General features: G+C 43.1%; 2 protein-coding genes across 4 annotated transcripts in view; one reads left to right on the top strand and one right to left on the bottom strand.

Annotated features, from left to right (window-relative positions):
* The window catches only part of INTS7 (integrator complex subunit 7), a 36839-nt gene extending 22354 nt beyond the window's left edge, over positions 1–14485 (bottom strand). The window contains exons 1-7 of one of the 3 annotated variants that reach the window (XR_003999738.1): positions 14286–14485; positions 11641–11770; positions 8432–8578; positions 7130–7267; positions 5380–5426; positions 3565–3764; positions 2425–2547 (exon numbers count right to left, since the gene is read on the bottom strand). Coding sequence is in view for 2 of the 3 variants with exons in the window: in XM_030557561.1 (XP_030413421.1) it covers positions 2425–2547; positions 3565–3764; positions 5380–5426; positions 7130–7267; positions 8432–8578; positions 11641–11770; positions 14286–14376 (876 nt within the window). In the remaining variant the exon portion in view is untranslated. The remainder of the gene's footprint in view (positions 1–2424; positions 2548–3564; positions 3765–5379; positions 5427–7129; positions 7268–8431; positions 8579–11640; positions 11771–14285) is intronic. The other 2 variants (XM_030557561.1, XM_030557562.1) reach the window with 2 other exon arrangements.
* Positions 14486–14833: 348 nt separating this feature from the next.
* The window catches only part of DTL (denticleless E3 ubiquitin protein ligase homolog), a 37477-nt gene continuing 36034 nt past the window's right edge, over positions 14834–16276 (top strand). Inside the window, exons 1-2 of the mRNA XM_030557563.1 lie at positions 14834–14953; positions 15542–15667. Coding sequence (XP_030413423.1) covers positions 14908–14953; positions 15542–15667 — 172 coding nt within the window. The 5' untranslated portion in view covers positions 14834–14907. The remainder of the gene's footprint in view (positions 14954–15541; positions 15668–16276) is intronic.

The following is a 16276-nucleotide window of genomic DNA, read 5'->3' as shown; positions in this document are numbered from 1 at the left end:
TCTGTAGAATTTGGAGACAAAATTATCCACCATTGCACACATGGTACATATAGTATTCAACTTATTACAATCCGTGAAGGTCCTTGTTTCATGGAGAATTGTCTGTAAACAGAATTTCAAGTGTCACCTCCTGCAACACCACTATTAAAAACACTTTTTTGTAAGAAGAGAAAAAATTATCCAGTGGAAAATAAAGAATAAAGATTCCAAGCTTGTTGATAACAAAGAAAAGTCACAATGTTTATTATCTATTTGTGTTATGGTAGCTTCTTGAGGTCCCAATTCCATTGGTCTTAGCACTCCTTGCCCTGATGAGTTTGCAGTCCTACCACAGGTCTGTCTGTGATCTCTCAGTTAAGGAGACACCACAGTGATTTTATGCCTGTCAATTAATTGCAATTAAGTCAGAATAAATGAACTCGATTAAAAAAAAATGAATCACAGTTTTAATCGCATTGTTAAACACTAATAGAATACCAGTTGAAATTATATTTGGGGATGAGTACTAGATATTTTTGGATTTTCAATTCACTTCATACAACTACTGTATTAATACAGTAGTTGTATGAGGTGAATTGAAAAATACTATCTTTAGTTTCTTTTTTACAGTGCAAATATTTGTGTAGTGCGGTGGTCACCAGCTCCTGCCCTGTAGGGCTGCTGCTGGGGAAAGCAGCATGACTCAGCTGATTGAGGAAATAGCCACAGCTGGCCTTACAAGAGGCTGGGAGCCAGGAGCTCAAACACTCTCCCTCTAGCTCTTGAAGGAGAAGGGCCTGGCTGCCTAGGAGCTGAGAAAGGTACCTGGAGCGAAGCAGGGCTGGAGCTAGAGAGCTCCAGCCTGGAGAACCCCCAGGCTGCAGGCCTTGATAAAGGCCAGGACAGGTACTGGGGCTACAGAGAGTCTGCCTTTGCCTACCCCAGGCTACAGGTTCAAACCCCCCTTTGCCAGTGATGAATGGCGTGTACACCTCAGTCCGCCCGAGTGAGGGGGGCTAGATCAGTGGCTCTAAAACATTTTTAATGGTGACCCCTTTCACATAACAAGCCTCTGAGTGTGACCCATCTCCCTTATAAATTAAAAAAAATATATTTAAATATATATAACACCATCATAAATGCTGGAGGCAAAGTAGGATTTGGGGTGGAGCTTGACACCTCGTGACCCCCGAGGGGTCCCGACCCCCAGTTTGAGAACCCCTGGGTTAGATCGTGACTAGCAGTAGCCATATATTGAGGCGAAGTGGGGATAGGGGGTTGGGGGTTCCCTGAGTGGGGAAACTCAGATCGGGGGTTGCTGCAGTGGGCAGAACCCCTGGGTAAAGGGCACCAGGCTCTGGGAGGGACACGGAGGCCAGCGGCAAGTGGGGCACCAGCCTGCAGAGGGTGCTCTGGAGCTGGAAGAAGAGCTAATTCCCAGGAAACCAGCAGGAGGTGCCGAGCAGGGGTGAGTATCACACTGCTACAATTTGTAATAAAAAATAAAGTGAGCACTGTACACTTTGTATTCTGTGTTGTAACTGAAAACATATTTGAAAAATGTAGAAAACATCAAAAAATAAGTTTAAATTGATATTCTATTAGTATTTAACAGTGTGCTTAAAACTGCAATTAATCACTATTTTTTTAATCGTTTGACAGCCCTAATTAATTTGATAAGCAGCCACTGCTGACGTTTAAAACTGTATATGGAGATAAATCTAGCTATATTCGAGACCTCCTCTTCAAGTGGCCTCTTCACATGTCTAAGTACTCACCCCTGCCAGGTAGGCCGAGAAAAACTATGCAATGTCCATCTCATGAAGTTTTCCCATCAATTCCCACCTGCATTGGTAGTACAGCCCTTTCTGTGCTAGCTTGTAAAGTATTATATTTTATACTTTGTTTTCTTTTTTTTAAATCTATTTTAAATGTAGTGGCCCAAGCATTTTAACTGGGGTATGGGAGGGCAACTCAAATTATGTATTAATACAGCCAATGCACAAACCAAGGTTTCTTTTTAAATTAAGCTACTCTGTCAGGCAGCCATTAGTGGACAGCTGAGAGTGATTAAAATTAAGAAAAACTCAAAATGCAGTAGGCATGTTTACAATGAGAAATGACTCGTCAGTCTAGCAAGAAAACCAAGTTTGTAGCAGAACACCCCACTCTGACATCTAACTCATTAACATGAGCCCAATATGAAACTGCTTAGTGTTGCTGCCAGAAGCTTGATGTGAGTTTGTCTTGCAAAGCTTGTCATAAGGCAAGACTTGCTTAAAGAGAGCACTTCTGCTGCTTTTAACTCTAAACTTTTTTCTTAAAATTGACATGCTTAGTTTTCCATGTTTAACAGTGACCTCTCATCTACACTTCTATACTTGTGTAAAGACTGCATTTAGTTGAAAAATTTTACAATAAAAATGTTTCTTAACAACTGCAAACCTGAATGTTTTCTCTGCTCCATGTATGTGGGGTTTTGTTTGCCAACAATTTTAGATCTTGGATAGCAAGTCTTTTCACAGCTTTCCTTGGGTCATTTTTCAAGTATTGCAGCAAAAGCTGAATCTGCAACAATAAATGTTTAAAATATTAAGCAGGATTCTGTAGTTAAGGTTTTTTTTTAAAAAAAAACTAATTTAAGTATAGGTTACAATAGAGAAATCCTTTCATAAAAGGCTCACAAGATAACTGTATGCACATGTATATTCAAAGCATTCAGGACTGTTTGGAGCTCAGACAGCAATACTGCTAAACACCCAAGGGCTGGGAGAGCAATCTACCTATTGCCATAAAATGGAGCACACCAGGTATCCTACTGTGTTTCAGGTTGTCTATATCTAATATCAACAGTGTCTTCTGAACTGGCGTAGCAGTTACAAGCAACCTCAGACAGAGTTGTTCTGTTAGGCTAAAGGCTGCCAGTGGGAGATCTTGTGGTCCAGGGTGGCTACAAGAGGCTAAGAGAAGATCACCAGATTTTCATGTTTTGTTTTTTTTAAAGAAGAATGAATTAACTCAATACTACATTTCATTTATGTATAGATTTACTGTGTGCTCATCACCTGTCTGGGTACACAGAGTTACAATTACATAAGAGGAAAATGTTCCCCCGTTAAGCTGAGGGTGTCACTATAGTTCCACATCTTGACTGATATTTATAATTTACATCAGTGGGTTCAAGTGCTATTGAGACTCTTTACATACAAGATTTTAGATGTACATTCATTTTTCTAGCCTGCAGATAAAAGATTAGTTGGGATCCTCTCCTTCTCCCAAACCCAATCAGAGAAGGTGATGGGTGAGAAGCAGGGGCCTGCAGACAAGCAGAAAGACGTAAGAGCTCCAAGAGATGCAGGGCATCAGATGTTATTGCCCCTTTTAAGGAAGAGGTTTTTTGGAGGGGGTTGAAGAGACAAAAAAAAAATTATATGGCAGTTTCTAGGATACTTCTCATCTGCAGCAGGCGTAGTAGGACAGAACACAGACTATGATTTAACTATTTTGGCATCAGAAAGGAACTGACCTGTTAAAGCTGTTTTTATTTTCAAATAAGGGATTACCTTTAGAGCAATTAAGTGTTACCTGTTTGGGTATGTCCACCAAAGACGAAGCAGCAAGCAAGGTAAAGGTGTGGAGAGTAACAATGACCATCTTGGTGGAAGGATAGGATGTTACCAGCTGTTGGAGAAGCTGACGGGAGCTAGAGGCCAAGCTGGCATCATGGTGCATGTGCTGTAGTATGGGGATTAACTTCAGCTTCAAGTCCACTGGTGTGGCTAAGCCTAGTTAGTGCATGGAAAGAGGTATTCAGGTGCCAGAGCAGTTCTCTATGAACCCTGAACTTTTCAAATACTACATTTAAATGACACTGGTGACTAAGACAAGAGCACAGAAAATCAAAGTAAAGGCCAGTAGAGAAGCAGCTGCTAAATTCCTGAAACAGCAGGACTCTCAGGCCTTGTCTACACCACAAAGTTGCAGCGCTGGCGAGGAAGTTATAGCGCTGCAACTTAGGAGGTGTACACATCTGCAGGGCATCACCAGTGCTGCAACTCCCTGTTTGCAGCGCTGGCCGTACACCCGTTGAAACTCGGGTGTAGAGGATCCAGCGCTGGTGATCCAGCGCTGGTCATCAGGTGTAAACACTCACCAGCGTTTTTCTTGACCTCCGTGGAATAAACAGGTATCCCAGCATACCAAAGGAAGCCTCTCTGGTAATCAAGCAGGTCTCCTTCCCCGCGGTTTGCAGGGAGGTTCGGGGAACGCGATAGCAAACCGCGGGGAAGCAGGTCTCCTTCCCCGCGGTTTGCTCTCGCGTTCCCCTAACCCCCGTGCAAGCAGATCTCCTTCCCCGCGGTTTGCAGGGGGGTTCGGGGAACGCGACAGCACACCGCGGGGAAGGAGATCTGCTTGCAGGGGGGTTCAAAAAACGCCGGAGCAAACCGCTGGGAAGGAGACCTGCTTGCACGAGGGTTCGGGGAACGCGAGAACAAACCGCGGGGAAGGAGACCTGCTTGGGGGGGGGGGGGTGTTCAGAACACTAGAGCAAACTGCGGGGAAGGAGACCTGCTTCCCCGCGGTTTCCTCTCGCGTTCCCCTAACCCCCCTTGAAGCCGCCCAACAGCGCTGCAGTGTGGCCACATCTAACACCACTTGCAGCGCTGGTTGCTGTAAGTGTGACCACTCTGCAGCGCTGGCTCTATACAGCTGTACTAATACAGCTGTAACAACCAGCGCTGCAAAACTGTAGATGTAGACATACCCTCAGTACAAAACAGACTCCACCAGCCCATTAACGAGCAGTACTGTCAGGGAGTACTCCAAGGAGACGGGGACCCAGCCTTGCTCAATCAGAATGGCTTTAAGAATAAATGGGTAAAGTGGCTGGGAAACAATTACTTCTCCTTCGGATGTGCCTCAATTATATTAATAGTCATCCTTTAAATTAAATTACATTATTCCAATTATAATAAAGGAAAAGAGACCACCATTTTTATAATATTTAAGTCACTGCAAAATGCTCAAGGCAGAAAAGCAGCCTTATCAGAGCATAGATGCAAAGAGAGAAACCTAGAGATTCTAAGTCAACATAAAAACCCACATTACACAGTATTTGGACATGCTATACTACACACGGATTCAGTTTATCAAATACATTAGATGATTAGAACATGCTCTGGATATTTGAATTTTTAAAGACATTCAAGCTGTAGTCCAGAGCCCTGCCCTGCAGCAATCATTAGCTCACTTAACTTCAAGCAACTGGAATGTTTCAGGGAAGCATAGGGATGAGGGAGCACTGGATTCTGGTAGCATTTAAACATTAGAAGGAACAATACTAAAATTAAAAAAAAAACCCTTTTCATTTTCTCCCCAGTATTCAATCCATCTACATACCCTGAATCATTTCACTGATTTTGTTACAGATTCCTCCAGCAAAATCCCTGTGAAGAGAAAAGACATAATTGAACTTCAAATTGTGACTCTTATGATTTAATAATGATCCAAGAAACTAAGAGGGACTATAAAAAGCAGAATTATGCTTATGAACGTCAAGGTTTAAGAGTAATTTTGCAAATCCAAAAAGACATGTTTGCTTGACAGAAATTTGCTGCTACTAGTCAACATCACAGAATATTACATTTAGCCACTTGTTTCATAGTTTCCATCAGAGATTATAGATCTACCAAGTCTAATACTTGGCCTAACTATACAATTGAGTCTCTTGCCCATCTTTATCCACAGTGGCACAAGTAGAAACATTTGCTCCAGTGCTAACATTCTTTTTAAATCACTATATTATGTGTTAAACAATGTCATTTGCTACAAGTGCTCTTTTGTAGAGACTAGGGAAAGACTGGTACAACCAAAAGCTTTCCCTACCCTTGTTTAATGCTATTTGAACAACAGCAAGAAGTTTTATTTGACCCCAGTCTTTATTCACAGAACAAAATATAGGATGCTCCAGGTGTAATAGATAATTGATTTAAAAAAAATAGGTTAATGGGGTTGATTACTGAGCCTGCAGGATAAAGGAGTTTTAGGCACATGTTCTATTAAAATGAGCTACTAAGATTACTGTGATTTTTATGAAACTCTCCATAAACAGAAGGAATGGTTCTTTCAAACTTTTGTTTAGGACAGTTTATTGTCACTTAGTTCTCCTGCCCAAGAAATCAGGGAGTCTGCAGTGTAGATTCCAGAGAGGTGGAAATTGACTCAGGTTTTGTTAAAACACAGGTAATGTTATAGAATATTTTCCTCTTAGAATTGCACAAGATGGTTTTAAGGATTCTTTTAATAAAACCCCACCACCTATACAGTTCACCTTTAGTGCTTGCAGGAACTGTATAAAATAGCAATTTGGTTTGGAAACACATTAACACCCATCTTAAATGGAGTCCACTGAATTTTTTTCACTTAAAAATACAATTGTAATTGCCAGATTCACTCACTTTCCTGACATTCTTAACATTTTAAGAGTAGGTTGTAGGAAATTTAGAGCACCACCACTAACTTGAAATACACAAAAAAAATTTTTTTAAAGTTGAAAGTCGTTTCAGACACTAACTGCCATGGAGTCCCCTTGCCAATTTTTGCCATTTTATGATTTCTCTTCCTTTTGGGATTTTTTAAAATCTTCACCTCAGTGAAAGAACTCAGAAAAAAACAAAGGTAACTGACTAAAAAGGAAAAATGAAGCAAACTACTGTCTAAAGTACAAAATAAAAAAATGGAAAAAAGATCCCCTTGAATACAGAAATTTTAGGGATTACATTTAAAAGGTAAAGGAAAAAATTCTGATAAGTGTGATTTTTTTTAAGTCAATATTTATTTAATTAAAGTTTTTCCCCCTTGTATTCCTTAACTTTTCCTCACAGCTTTTAAAAAAAATACAAGCAAATTTCAATGAGATTCAAATGCCTCTGCTGAGGGCAGTTTTAAATATGATTTCAAGTTTCCTGCAACATTCATGCTGTACATTATAAATGGTACAGATCTCTTTTGTATCTCCTTATATATGGCATGGCAAGTACTGCAGAAGGTGATCCCAGATTTACTGAAGGACAATGAAGAGTCCTACTGTATTAATAGAGCTTCCACTCCTTAAAATACAAATAAGAGCACAGAAGAATTTACAGCTTACTTTGACTGTGCAGAAAAGTTAGCAGCAGCAAATATAGCAGCTTCAACCTCAACATCATCATGGGAATCCAGGCTTTGGCGAATACTGTGGTGTGCATTCTTTCTTTCTGGGATTATGGATGCCATACTCCCCAACATCCTACAGAAATAAATCACAGCAACATCAGAAAACAGCTAATTCAGTGTGCAGGGAAATGTGAACCACAGTGAAAATCAACTATGAAGATAGGAATTAGATCTGTAGTAATTCCTTTAAAAAAGCTCAGTCATACATAATATATCGTCAAAAGCTTCCTACCTAGCACAAAACACTGTGCCTTCCTTCTCCTCATAACAGCTTACTGAGGACAAAATCAACCAACTGTAGGTTTTTTTTAAATTGCTGAACCAGCAAGCAATTATAATTAATCTATCAAGATGTGATCATGACTTGTGCTGACCCAAGACATCAACTGAGATGCCTACACCAACAGGGCTCAATTAAAGTTCCAGAAAATTTAAGAGAGGAAAGTCCTCTTTCAGGGTGAGGTCTCCCACCCTTGGCAGAGCACCCAAGCTGTCCAAGGAGGTGCAATTTACTCCATGATGGTTTGGGTCAATCCAGTCTGTTACCTCTAACATTATTAAAATTACACAAGTTTTGACTGTGCATTTCTCAGTGGCTTTCCTAGGAAGTTTACATCTTGTGCACTAATGGGATAATGCAGGGGAACTTCCTCCAAGTTCACATATCATAGGACAATGAGCAGAAAGTTTCAAGGGTAGATGTAGAGGAAAAAATCTAAAATGATCAGTAGAAATGGTGAAAATAAGTCAGACAAAGAAATTTAATTTTGTATACAAGTCAACAAACTATTCCAGTTTCGTACAAGCAGTAGTGGAACCATACTGGAAATGCATGCAGTTTGTTATCTCAATATATCAAATGCAAGTGTTTTAACATAACATACATGTTTTATACACTCCAGGAGGCAGAAAACACAAGTTAAGGTACCTGTACATGCAACCCACCAATATCGCATATACAAGATGCAGATTTGCTCTCTGATACATCTATGCAACTCTATGTCAAATGGACATCTAGTATCCTTCTTATTCTGGTCACAAATGTGTTACCTTATTCCCTTTAAAACAGCTGTCTTGTACTTTTGATAAGAAGAAACAGCCTGCTTTTCATTCTTAATGTTGCAGAATTAATTCCAGTTTTTAAAGACTTCAAAGAATTGATGAACATTTACTTTTCTAACTAAACAGCTGTTACATAAAGACTTGCGATAAATAGTTTTAAATTAGAAAGACATACCTGAGTGTGATTGCTCGAGCAACTGGATCATTGCTATGAATTACAGAGAAAACCCTTTTCACAAACTCATCCACATTCAGGATCTTCTCTAAGTGCTTTTCACTCTGCTGAGTAACTTTCAGGACACACAGCCTCAAGAAGTTGTTTCTATTGGAAGATATATATACACACACTTACTTCTGTGTAATGGAAATTCACAAACAGGCTGAGAATCAGAATGACTATAACTGATTTAAATTAAATTTACAGACTACTACAAAACACCCTATTTTACATATGTTTTCTACTAGGATTAGTATACGTTTTGGGCTCAATTCTTTTCCTACTGAAGTTAATGGCAGTCTTGACACTAAATATATTGGCAGTAGTACTACTGCAATGTGGTCTAAGTGGATGCAAGCGTCAGTGGGACGTATGTTTGCCATATACACCCACACTTAAGAACTGTATCCTGCAGCTGCTCCATACCCAGAACACACCCACTGACCTTACCACAAGTACAGGGCTAGCTGCACCTCTGCCCCTTTGTGGTCTGAGTGTACTACAGCTCATGCCTATATCTATCCAGGGCTGGAATTCTGCAGTTCTTCCCGTAAGACTGAACCCTTGGCCACAATACTGCATGTATCAATTACCCTGCAGGTCTGACTAGGTCCAGCACTGCAGTTCATCCTTGGGGGGAGCTGTGATGCATGTAGTGATCACATGACATACTATTTATTCTAACAGTAGAAACAAATAATTTAGAGAAAAAGGATTTAAAAACCAAGTCTACATGCATGTCTATCCCACCGAAGCCCTACCACTCTGTGATAATGACCTAGGCAGGTCAAACTCCTTCAGATGCCCCAGCATGATCCCCATGTCTGTCTCTCTCACCAAGGGTATGGCTACACTTACAGTTGTACAGCGCTGGGAGTTACAGCTGTCTTCGTACAGCTGTGTAGGGAAAGCGCTGCAGTGTGGCCACATTTGCAACATTTGTAGCGCTATTGGGAGTGGTGCATTGTGGGCAGCTATCCCAGCGTTCAAGTGGCGGCAACGTGCTTTTCAAAACGGGGGTGGGGTGGAGTGTGACAGGGAGCATGGGGGAGACAGAGAGAGTGGATTTTTGGAGCTGACACTGTTCTCAGCTCCCTGCCTTGCAAGTTCTAAGGACTGGAAGATACACAGTGCCTACCTGCAATCATTTTTAAAAGTTTTGACTCCTTCCCCTACCCCTCTCTTATTCACTAAATGCAAATTATGCACTCCTAAATAGCCTTCAGACCACATAAACAGCTGCTCAACACGGACTCCCCTCTCTCCTCACGCAAACAGCTGTGAACATTCCAAAACAATTCCCCTGCCTCCGCTCCTCACTCGCTGGAGCAAAGAGCAGCTGTGTTTGTTTTAGATAAGTAGCTCCGGGGAGCTCGGAGTTCAGCCATTCTTCCGGTTTGTTGTGGACAGGAATTCTGGGATACCTCCTAATACCCTGGAGGCCTATAACAGCGCTTTTGGTGGCCACACTTGATGAGCAGCGCTGCAATTGTTACACCCCAAGCAGACCAGGTGTACAGCCAGCGCTGCAGCCAGGGAGTTGCAGCGCTGGATGTGCCTTGCAGGTATGGACAGTTACTAAGTTGCAGTGCTGTAAACCCATCACCAGCACAGCAACTCTCCAGTGTAGCCAAGCCCCAAATCACTCCCACCTCTCAAGAGTGAGTCCTTTTTCAAATTGCTATAGTCCTGTTGATGGCTGTTGTATGCAAGTCTTTTCCAGTAATGGCATTACCTGTTTAACAAGCCTCAAGTGTTTGGCTCAAGATAAGCCACTGGGTTTCCTTCCTGTTTGTTTTTTTCCTTATAGCCTCCTCTTAAACTAAACCAATATATTCATATAGTAAATATCCCAACAACCAGGTCAACATACAATATTCATAAGTTACAGAGCAGCCCCAATTCTGTCACATATTTCAATGGGAACTTCTCATTTGGAACAACTACAGCTCAGACTTTCATTTATATCACAAATATAGTAACTCCTCACTTAAAGTCATCCTGGTTAAGTTGTTTCATTGTTATATTGCTGATCAGTTAGGGAACGTGGTCTTTTAAAGTTGTGCAATGCTCCCTTCTAACCTCGTTTGGCAGATGCCTGCTTTGTCTACTCTTGCAGGAAGAGCAGCCCCCTGGAGCAAGCTGGTGGGGGCTTGGAACCAGGGTGGGCCGCAGTCCCCTAAGTTCCCTGTGCAGCAGCTGCCAGCAGTTCAGCTGCATCCCTCCCCCCACTGCCATGTGCTGCTCCTGCCCTCTGCCTTGGAGCTGCTCCCCAAGACTCCTGCTTGCTGTGCGGGGGGGAGGGAAGAAGGGGGCTGTCAGAGTGTCCCCCTCTCCTCCCCTGCTTCTGCACCTCGCTTACCCCATCTTCCATTGAGGGGGGGAGAGACACACCAGGGCTGCAGTCTCAGCAAGCTGATCTAATTAACAAGACAGCATACTTAAGGGCAATGCACCTATCTCCCTCCATTCCTGCTGCCTTGCAAAGTTAGAGAGTTAACCCTTGAGGGCTCAGTCAATTGCTAGTTCATCATTTAGCAGTAAGGGAAATATCCCACCCTTTGACTCCTCCACCTCAACCAAGCTTTACAATCATCATCACTGTGTACCAGTATTAAATTTGTTTAAAACATACTCCGTGTGTATTTTTTTATATATAATATATTTTGTGTGGTGAAAAAGATTTCCCTGGAACCTAACCCCCTCATTTACATTAATTCTTATGAGGAAACTGGATTTGCTTAACATTGTTTCGCTTAAAGTCGCATTTTTCAGGAACATAACTACAACCTTAAGTGAAGAGTTACTGTGGAGAACTGATGTGTTTTAATCTTCTATGCAAGATCTCTGAACCTGTCGATATTAGGGGTTTGCAGCAGTGCATCTACATTGCTGGCTGATCAACAATGGTTGTAACAGGAGTTAAAATTCCCGCTGCCAACAAAGCTTTAGAAGGACAGAATGACAATGCCTTCAATTGTTCATTACTACTCCAAACCACTAAGGATGATGTTAGCTGGCTCAAAACAGAGTCCATCCAAATCTCCTTAGACAGGATAGCAGCTGTGAAATAGGGAAAGCAGGAAGATTATCTAGGCTTCAAAGGAACATGGATCAGAGAAAATAATTACCTGAGGATCAGGAATGTGAAGCAGTACAATACTTACCCAACTCTGAAAACGTCAGCCAGTTTTAAGAATGCAGAATTAATGAGAATGGGGAATGGATATTTCTGAAAGAGCCTGGGAAAACGGACAACAGCTTCACATTGCTCCCCAAGTTTTCCAGACCTGAGACCTATGTGAAAAACAACAATTACTTTCTAGCAGTATAGCTATGGTTTTCTCTGAGGAAAGACTGAAAAACTTGAGATTATCTAGAGTAGAAATAAGATGGAGCATGACTGAAATCTAACATAGAAGGTAAATAGGGCTATTTACCCTCTCAAGTAAAACTTAAGGGGAAATTTAATGAAATTGGAAGGTAACAAATCTGCAGCTGATATAAAAGAAACTCCCCACACATGCACCATGCAGTTAACCCACAGAACCCAATGCCATAAGATACCATTGAGGCAAAAAGCTTAACTGGGTATTTTAGAAAGGATTAGACATGTATTTGAATATTGAGAACATCTATTACTGTTGGCCCAGATCCTGAAAACACACACACACTCTTAACTTTACTCATATGAGTAGTCCCATTAAAGACTACAGGACCACTCACATGAGCAAAGTGACACACATGCTTAAGTGAGTAGGATTAGGATCTTGGATAAGATAAAACATACATACATTAAAATATGTAACTCTTCGGGTAACTGAGTTTTCTGAAAGTGTACAGGAAGCTAAATGTTCTTTCTGCAGAGGATATTTAAAACTGACATTTTTAATACTTTTATGCACTGTTTAACATCTCTCTTGGTCCTTATCTATTGAAAACTGAGTCATCATCAGTCTTCCATCAACAACTAGTGAGCAAGATAGCTTTCAAGCAAAATACAAATATACTCATAATTAACACTATTTAAAAGTTGTGTGAGTAGTCACTATCTGTACTACTTTTTGTTTCCTTTTTGGTACTACAGAAGTCAGTTCAGGAATATGCTTGACAAATATAACTGAGGTATTAGATACACAAAATAAGGGCAACAGAGCAAGCACAATCTTGCAAATTCCAGGCCCTGGCATCCCCATCAGCTCTCCTACCGACTTCAATCCACATTCATTTTAGTTAACCATTATTAAACATGTATATTGCTGTATTGTGAGAAGGCTACAACTAGTTTCACAGAATCAGAGATGCTTCACAGAATCACAGATTATTAGGGTTGGAAGCGACCTCAGGAGATCATGTAGTCCAACCCCCTGCTCAAAGCAGGACCAATCCCCACTTCCCTAAATGGCCCCCTCAAGGATTGAACTCACAACCCTGGGTTTAGCAGACCAATGCTCAAACCATTGAGCTATCCCTCCCCTCAGTCATGCTGTACTTGACAAGTTCTTCACATGAATTGTTCTTTTCTAAACAAATAATTCTATTCAGTCCATAGCTCAGAAGTGCTCCTGGATTCATCACCAATACTAAGTTCTCATATATCTGCATCTAAGAACACTTTCTATCATTTCCAATTGGTTTGAAGATTTGTCACATCCTGGCAAAGATAGCCTGGCCTCAGTTATTAATGCCTTCATCACCTCTTAGTTGGACTACAGCAATGAAACATAGATGGATGTGAAACCTTCAGTGCGTAGGAAATTCCAACCGGCACAAGAATGCTGTAGCACGTTTCCTCAGCAACACTAGCTGCCACAAACAAATCAGACCTGTCCTCCACTCCCTACACAAGTATGCAACAGGCTGATCATGCACCAAATCCATACCACTAGAAGCTTTTAAACAGACAAAGTCTTTTTATTTACTTATTTTTTAATAGTACTTTCTCTGGAGTCTGGACCTTGGCCAAGAAATCTGGACCTCTATGAAAAATGTATTGATTACCTGTGATTTAAACCCAAGGTAGGTATTTAAGGGCAGGTCTCCACTCCAGAATTACTTTGATATATCTATGTCATTCAGGGGGTGTGAACAATTCACACCCCAGAGTCGTGTAGTTAGGCCAACCTCAGCACCAACATAGCTACTGCCTCTTGCAGAGGTGGATTAACTACTGTGGAGGTGAGAGCTCTTCCCTCACCTTAGAGCATCTGCAGCTGTGCTGATGCAGTGTTCTTAGTGTAGACCTGCCCTGTGAGATCAACCAAAGCTCCGAGATGAAGACTGTAGTTAACAACTTCCCTTCCCTGGCACAACAGGGGTAAAAGCTCATCCGTGCAAGACACAGAGATTGCTCAAGGCTTGGCCCAACAAGACACTGCCATGAATTTTGACAGGAACTAAGGGCCACCAAAAGCCACCTTCTGCTATCAGTCCAAGGCCCATTTCTGTGACCCTGCGGTCACTAACATGACCACACAGCTACACAGACAAATCTAATTAAAATAAAACCCAACCCAGGACACTGGCACACGGGGCGCGGAGGAGCGAACGCGCAGGGGACAGACGTTAGTCGGCCAGCAGGGCGCACAGCTGGACGCTGGGGGGGGGGAGGGGACGGGAACGGCTGGAGAACCCACACGGGCCAGATTTCCCGCCAGAGGGCTCGGTCACACCACTGGAAACGCTCCGCGCGCCGACTGTGCGTTCTACGCGGTTGGGGGAGGAGGGAGCGCACAATGAGGCGGGGCTTCCAGTCCCTGCCGCGCATGCGCCTTGCGCTGCCACAGCAGGGCCGCAGGCGCCTTCCCCCTACCTTTGTCCAGCTCCATCAGGGCGGAGTTCGCGTCCAGCTCTTGCTCGCCGTAGCCCGCGTCCGCCAGGAAGGACTTAGCGCCGGCGGCCATAGCGCTCCCTGCTAGAAGCCTGCGGCACGACCCGTAAACTCAGTGCGCGACTACCAGCGCCCCAAACCGTCTTGTGTAGTTGCGCATACGCGATTCCCCACACCACCGACTGGGTTACAGCGTGTGCACGCACAGACACGTTCCTGGCATCGCGTCTGCGGACGCATGCGCTGTCACCAGCTGCACACGTGCGGACTCAGCTAGGCTCATACTCCCGCCCCTGGGTCTGTCGCACATGCGCAGCACACCGGTAAGTGTGCATGTGCTGTGATCCCCTTCTATCCACCGCCTTAACCTTAGAGCCGGCAGTATCTACCATGGTGGGGTGGAAGTGGGCGTGGTCTCTTGGTCCCGCCCCGGAGCAGCTGTCCAATGAGAGACAGCGGGCGTGGCCTCTAGCCCCGCCTCCGTCATGCTGTCCAATGGGGAGCGGGAATGGAGTTTGGCGAATTGGCGGGTAATTCGGGTGGCGGGAGTGGACAGTCGGTGCTGTGATCGTTCGTGTCCCGGTCGCCGCGTGGTTAACGGGTCATGCTCTGCCGCTCGCTCCTCCTCCGGGCCCAGACCGGGCCGCAGCGTGAGTAACGGATCGCGATCCTCGGGCCAGACCCTCTGCTCCCCGGGATCCGGGTGGCTGGATCCCTGTCTCCCACTGTGCTGAGCCCCCCGGCCCCGGCGCGAAGGGGTGGGTGCCAGGGCCCCGGGGGGCGGGGACGGCAGATGCCCGTTCTCTCCCCGGCTAACCGGACCGATGCACGGGCGTGTCCCCTGCAGTGCGGCCCCTGTTGCTCTGTCCTTGCTTGTACGGCCCCATCGCTGCGGCGCCCCCTCTCTGGAGAGATCACCCCACGGATGGCTCTGTCTAGCCGGGGGAGGTGTTCGCAGCTATCCATGATGATGGGGTTTGACTGGCACGTCTCGATAAGACGTTTCTAACTACGTTGGTGTAGCTAATGGTATAGCAAATGCCCAGCACAAGTCGTGGATTCTTCTGTTTAGTGTTCAAATTATGACTAGTACTTCGGCTCCATGACCAAGTGCAGAACCCCATCTACACGGATGAGTTCACAAAATGTGGACAAGATCTCTGACCCAAAGAAGTTAGTGGGTTTAATTTCAGCAGTTTAAAATCCTCGTACATATGTATTCTTTTCCTTATTTTTAGGTCTGTCCTTGCAATGTCCCCTACAACATCTCTTGGATTGCTATCAGTGTAGTCAGCAAGATGACCACCTTTCTTACGGAGAGATGGGAATGCCAGTTCCTCCTTTTGGTTGCACCTTTTCTACAGGTAAGTGTTCTTTTTGGAAATTAAAATACTATGCTAGAGCCAAAGTGTTGCATATAAAGATGGACAGATATTGTAACCATTTATTTTGAATATTAAGTTTCATAAAGAGTTCTTTATTTTATATCAAGGACAACGAAGACTAGATAGTTAATGACATCTATCAGAGCAACCAATAATTTGCAGTGAATAAGCTCTTAGGTCAAAAGGTTCTCCATGCCACTTTTCAGGTATAGATGCTATACAAAGATCCATTATTTCTCTAAGGTGAACTGAGTAACACTGTGATTTACTTTGATATAATAGAGCTATGCGACATGATAGACTATGGGAAGGATCATGGAATTTTTATGCATTTTAATAAAGTGTGCTCAGTTAAATAATTTAAATACATTTACACACTTAAACAGCTTTTGATTTCAGTCTTGTCTAAGGCGAAATATGTCTCCTTGATGTGGAGCTAAGATGTTTGCAGGTTTAAAATTAGGCTAGTTGGTCTTGGTTCATAAGTAACTAGGACCTGGAACAAAGTGAGTAGTAGTAAATGGAAACTGGTGAGGAGGAGGATGTGCTACTAAAATCCCATATGTATCCCTTTTTACTAAATAAATA

The sequence above is a fragment of the Gopherus evgoodei genome, chromosome 3 (genome assembly GCF_007399415.2).
Source record: "Gopherus evgoodei ecotype Sinaloan lineage chromosome 3, rGopEvg1_v1.p, whole genome shotgun sequence".
NCBI lineage: Eukaryota > Metazoa > Chordata > Testudines > Testudinidae > Gopherus > Gopherus evgoodei.
Note: the sequence above shows the minus strand (reverse complement) of the source record. Positions and strands in the feature narration are given on the sequence as shown.